Source organism: Tinamus guttatus, unplaced genomic scaffold (genome assembly GCF_059628265.1).
Source record: "Tinamus guttatus ecotype Peru unplaced genomic scaffold, ASM5962826v1 Tinamus_guttatus_pri_ptg000095l, whole genome shotgun sequence".
Classification (NCBI taxonomy): domain Eukaryota; kingdom Metazoa; phylum Chordata; class Aves; order Tinamiformes; family Tinamidae; genus Tinamus; species Tinamus guttatus.
In genome coordinates this window covers 158,326-164,325 of record NW_028288629.1, presented here as the reverse complement: position 1 = coordinate 164,325, position 6,000 = coordinate 158,326, and the positions used below count along the sequence as shown (strand labels likewise).

At 53.3% G+C, this 6,000-nt stretch overlaps 1 protein-coding gene across 1 annotated transcript; it reads right to left on the bottom strand.

The window, feature by feature from the left end:
- Positions 1-3,316: 3,316 nt before the first annotated feature.
- Positions 3,317-4,246, bottom strand: LOC148595473 (olfactory receptor 14J1-like). The gene has a single exon (XM_088520627.1). It carries the CDS (start codon positions 4,244-4,246, stop codon positions 3,317-3,319), a length of 930 nt encoding a protein of 309 aa, XP_088376753.1.
- Positions 4,247-6,000: the final 1,754 nt, after the last annotated feature.

Below are 6,000 nucleotides of genomic sequence, written 5' to 3'. Positions count from 1 at the left end.
TGTTGAAAGCCAGCCTTAGTCCACCAAGGTCTGCATTGAATGTTAGAGCTCACCTGCCCCAATTCCCACCTGCTTTATTTAGACAACTGGCTGCAAACAGACATAGGAGGATCTTGTTTTAGTTACAAGGAAACAAAAAAGAGCAAAGTATAGTTTCATGGAAAATAATGACACGCTTTGAATGTGTGCTAAGTCAATACAACCCATACATACAGTTAGGACTTGGCTAATGGGGCAGACTACAGAAAGACAGAGCAAGCTTCAACCTCTCTAAAGGGCAAACGAGCAGTTGGGTCTCTGAGTGAACAGAGTATCGGGAGGAGTCACAATGTGTCCACATGGTGTCCTAAGGGGTTGTTAGAAATTGCCAATTTAAATAGGACATGTGGGAATGGGAGACTTAGGTGGACGCCCAGGAGACAGGGGAAAGAACGTACCAAGAGCCCCGGCATGAAGAGCTGCCACAGACTGAATAAGCAATCCAAAGAAGTCCTTCCTTTGGCAGTGACTTGGAAAGCCACATCCCTGACAGGGTTCCAGGGAGATGGGGTTTCTCTTCGCTAAGATGGTCCCCAGGACTCTGCAGATGCCTGTGGATCCCAGGCTGTGGCAGCAGCTGCTCAGGGCTGGAGGCTGCCACAGGAGTCCTGCCTGAGGGTCCCACCTTGCTCAGGGCACAATGTGGCAGACAGGACCCCTGGGGCTGGGGCTTCCCTGAGCCCCAAGGCTCCCGTGGGGCAGCTCCAACCCTTGTGTGGGTGCTGGGGGCAGAAGGAGAGAATCCAGGGCAGGTTTCCCTGGCACTGGCTGCCCCTCTTCTCCCCCACGCCGGGGTGGGCAGTGCTGGCTGAGCCCAACACAGCAGCTCACACAGCCCCCCAGGCCCCCACACCAGCACCCCCAGCACCCGCAGCCCCGAGCTGGGCTCCCCTCCCTGCCCCGGCCCCGCACAGCCCCCAGCACAGCCAGGAGCCCCGCGGGGCCTCACAGCCAATGGCTGCGCTGGGCACGAGGAGGTCACTGCTGCCGCAGCCCCTGATAGGCCAGCTGCAGGGAGAGGGCGTGGCTGCTGCTTGGGAGGTCCCCGCTGCGGGCAGAGCTGATTGGGCAGCAGCAGGGCTGGCTCTGCCTGGTGACTGTGAGGTCACCGCTCCCGCAGCGCCTCATTGGGCAGCAGCCGGGCCCTGCGGGGCTCTGCGCTGCTGAGATCATCTCCGCGGAGCAGCTGCTGAGCCCGGGCTGGGCTCCTGGCGGGGAAGGGCTGGGGAGGCCATTGCTGCCCTGGAGGGCAGGGCCAGAGAGCTGGGCGGGACGGCGCTGTGACGTCATGTCTTTGTGAGTGCCTGATTGGCCGGCAGCAGGCAGGCAGGCGTGGGCGGTGGGTGGGGGGTCTCTGTGGTGAGAGGAGCTGAGAGGGCAGCAGTGGTTCCTGTGTGGGGAAGGGGGTTGAGGAAGCTGCTGTCTCTGAAGGCCACAGGCAGCAGCAGGGATGTGGTGGGTTTGCACCTGTCAGGTCACCTCCATGTGAGCAGCTGGGTTTGGGGTTTAGGCTTTAGGGTTGTGATCAGTGGCACAGAGCCTAGTTGGAGACCTGCATCTGTTGGTATCAGGAGTCAGTCAAAGCCTGTTCGGTTTATTAATCAGTGACCTGAAGGGACAGAGTGCACCCTCAGCAAGTTTGCTGAGGATAGAAAGGTGGGAGGAATGACTGATAGCCCAGAGGTCTGTGCAGGCTGTAAGAGGGACCTGGACAGCCTGGAGAGCTGGGCATAGAGGAACCTCATGAAGTTCAGCATGGGCAAGTGCAGGGTCTTGCAGCTAGGGAGGAAATACCCCATGCCCCAGGACAGGCTGGGGGTTGACCGTTTGGAGAGCAGCTCCACAAAAAGGGACGTGGGAATCGTGTTTGGCAACAAATTGACCATGAGCCATCAGTGTGCCCTTGTGGCCACTGATACTGGTGGCTGAGGTCTGATGGTACTCAGAGTGCCCCCACAATATTGCAATGGCAGGAGATGTCTTTGGGTGGCCACTAGCTCCAGGCTGTGGTGTTTCACTGCGGGTGCAGGAATCGCCCTCCACTGCCCCTTCTCTGGGCCTCTGGGTCCTCACACCCTCTCTGGGGATTGCAGAGCCCTCCTTTCCCCATGTGCACCTGGGTTTAGTGCTGTACCTTCTGCTCCCTGCACTGTGAGTCATCCCTGTTTCATTAAAGCTGCACTCAGTGCCCACTCCCAGGCAAACCCTGTGCCTGGAGATCCCCTGGGGGTTCTCTCATCAGCACAGTCACGTGTGGGGCAGCCTGGCACAGGCAATGCAGAGACCGTTGCCTGTCTGCAGTGGTCACTGAGAGATGACCCCTAGATTGAGGCTTAACAGATCACCCTGGAATGCTGAGGTCATCCCCTGGATCTCATGGAGTTCACAAGCAGAAGAGCAGGCCCATTTGTGGTTGCACACTCTTGGGCATATTTTTTGATTCCAGTTTCTAAAGAGAGGCCAGATTCAGGACCATCATAGGGAAGACCCCCTTTTATTATGGAAATGTTATTCTGGAATCCAGCTGTGGCTTAAGGGAGCCCAAGGACTGGTCCTGCTTGTTCTTCCAGGGTATGAGGAAAAACAAGCCTCTCTCTACCAGGTTATGAGATTTCCTGGGCCATATCTGCAGAATAAAGTGTGGAAGGACAGCACGGAAATGAGGAGGATAACTAAATAGAGAAAGTCTTGCTGCCCTCCTGGAATGTGTCTTCAGGAAAGATGAACTGCCATGGAAAGGCTGCCTCTAGACTTTCCTTCAATTCACTCATGTTTATTTTTGTGTGTTGGAGCTTTGAATGGAACCATGGAAAGCTGCGGTGACACTTGGTTGCCATTTCTGTCATATTAGAGAGATTTGAGATCACACTCTAACCATAGCCACGAGAGCTGAGATCTCCTAAACAACACTGGACCCCTGGTCTCGCCCCACCTGCCCTTGTCCCGCCGTGACTCTGTACCCCAGAGGTCCCTTGGTGTCAGTGCTGGAAAAGACCCTGCAGAGGGAAACTCTCCTCCCTGCACTGGGCACATCCAAGGGAGCTCAAAGAAGAGGCTCAGAGAATCCCCCCTCTCTGCTAGTGAAGGGGGAAGCCTGGCTTCCTGCTTTATCATGGTCTATGTTTAAGAGCTAAAGGAGAGATCCCTGCACAGACTTGACAAAAATTAGGTATCTTTATTTTAGTATTTATTAGTTTAAGATGGATGTAAAAGAGAGAATTTAAAAAGAAAATGCATGAGTGAGTGTATGAAACAGTTGTTTATGAAACAGTTGTTATCATTGACCTTGTACCCACTGGATGAGTTTCCTCAGTGCCTCCTTGAGCTCCTTGTTCCTCATGCTGTAAATGAGGGGATTCAGGGCTGGAGGCACCACCGAGTACAGAATGGACACAACCATATCTAGAAGTGGGGAGGAGATGGAGGGAGGCTTCAGGTAGGCAAACAATACAGTAATGACAAACAAGGAGACCACAGCCAGGTGCGGGAGGCAAATGGAAAAGGCTTTGTGCCGGCCCTGCTCAGAGGGGATCCTCAGCACAGCTCTGAAGATCTGCACATAGGACACCACAGTGAAAATCAAACATCCAAAGAAAAAATAGGCACTAACCCCAAGAAGCCCAACTTCGCTGAGATAGGAGTGTGAGCAGGAGAGCTTGAGGATCTGGGGGATCTCACAGAAGAACTGCTCCACCACATTACCTTGGCAGAGTGGCAGGGAAAATGTGTTCCCAGTGTGCAGGAGAGCATTGAGGAAACCACTGGCCCAGGCTGCAGCTGCCATTGTGAGACAAGAGCTGATGCCCATGAGGGTCCCATAGTGCAGGGGTCTGCAGATGGCAACGTAGCGGTCGTAGGCCATGACTGTGAGGAGAGAAAACTCTCCTCCAATCAAGAAGACAAAGAAAAATATCTGGGCAGCACATTCCAAATAGGAAATGGCCCTGGTGTTCCACAGGGAATTGGCCATGGTTTTGGGAACAGTGGTGGAGATGGAGCCCAGGTCGAGGAGCGAGAGGTTGAGGAGGAAGAAGTACATGGGGGTGTGGAGGCGGTGGTCGCAGGCTACGGCTGTGATGATGAGGCCGTTGGCCAGGAGGGCAGCCAGGTAGATGGCCAGAAAGAGCGAGAAGTGCAAGAGCTGCAGCTCCCGCGTGTCTGAGAATGGCAGGAGGAGGAACTCGTTGAGGGAGCTGCTGTTGGACATCTGTTCTTTTGGGCTCAGGAAAACTGTGTAGGGAAGAAAAGACAATAATAGCTTAGAAGAATTTTCTCTAAAATAAACCTTCTATTTTTTCATAGAAATGCTTCTGGACCCCATCCCAGCTCTCAGTAATTTCTTCTTCTCACTGTCACCTTCAGTCAGCTCCTCAGTCTCTGCTCTACCTGAGTGTTCTGGCAGGAGCCAGAGCCTGAGTTACTCTAAGCCAATGTGTATAAAGGACTGGTTCTTGATATCTCTCCTTTTTGGAGTTTATGTCACAGGACATCCACCTTTAAGATAAAGGGTCTTTTCATATTCCCACACACACTTCCAAGGAGTTTGGGGTGCAGTAGGGGGTTTTAGAATTTTGTTTTAGAATTACTTATTTTGAAAATTTTTACATTCTGTCACCATATCTGGTCAGGTTCTTCGCATGTCTTTATTGACATGCAAATAAAGACAGATGTCTCTATTTCTGAAAATGTGAACATAAAGCAGACTGGAGAAGGAAATGAGCTCTCTGCTGCTTAGGGAGCAGTGAGGAGTGCTGTTGAGTCCATCTGCCTTGTTCCTTCAGACAAACCTGGTCTCTGTTGAGATCATAGAAGGCTGGATTCTAAGCACTCATTTAACTCCGCTGTTCCTCTAAAATCAAGGTGGATACGTGATGGAAAGAATAGGACACTGCTCCTTACATGACAAAGACTCTGTGCACTGAATTCTCTTCTGGAGGGCACCTCACAACCCCAGGAGGACAACAGAGACAGTCACGTGTCCTGACAGTCACCGGGTCTCCTAAAGGGAGAGTCAACCCCTTTGCAGCCCCTCCAATGACGCTGCCCAGCACCCTGGGCACATTGTCCCTCTTCAGACACCTCCATGGCAGGACCTCAGGGTGAGTATCTGAATTTGTAGCTGAAGCCCCAGCTGACTGCCAGGACAAGAGCAGAAAGGAGAGGCAGGGAAACGAGGAGAAACACTGTGACTGCTGCCAAGGGAGGACAGAGAGACAGAGCAGCACCGTCCCCAGGTTGCACCTCCCAGACAGTGTGGACTCCCAGGGCAGTGGTTCTCAGCCCCTGTGCCTTGCAATGGGACATGGGCACATGGCAGGAGAGAGGCAGCTCTGCTGTTCTGGAAATCTGACTGCAGAGGAGGTCAGAAATGCCCTTGAGCCCTTCCCCTTGAGAGCAGAGTGAGACTAAGCACAATGAGAAGGAGGAGAGCTGCAAAGGGGATATTGCTGCTGCCCACAGGTGAAAAGGCAGTTGAAGGAATATTCTGGGGTCCTCGCAGACCTACTGATCCCTCAGAGCAGCACTGCAGAACTCTCCTTCAGGCATCTAAAGCTAAAATGTCCCATTCATTTGCTGCCTTGTCAAAGATACCAAACAAAATCCTAGCCTCTGGATATTCCCTTCCCTTTCATAGAAGCTTCCCAAGAGTGTCCTCTTGAAAAGCCCCTTCCAGATATGTGGTGTGTGTGAGGCTGAGCTGTGAGCATCCCTGACCCCACACAGCAGCCTCTCAGCAGGAGAATGAACCTGCCCAGGGGGGATCTCTCCTCCCACCCAGAGCTTCTCCCTGCAGCGCCCTGGCAGGCTGAGTGCTGATCCTCACAGAATCACTGCCCCGGGCACACAGCACCCTGGGGCGCATGGACACTGCTCTGAAGAACAGAGCTCTGAAGAACCTGTGTGCCCACATTGCCTTCACTGTCCTGCACCAGCTCCAGAAGAAGTAGCCATGATACCCTG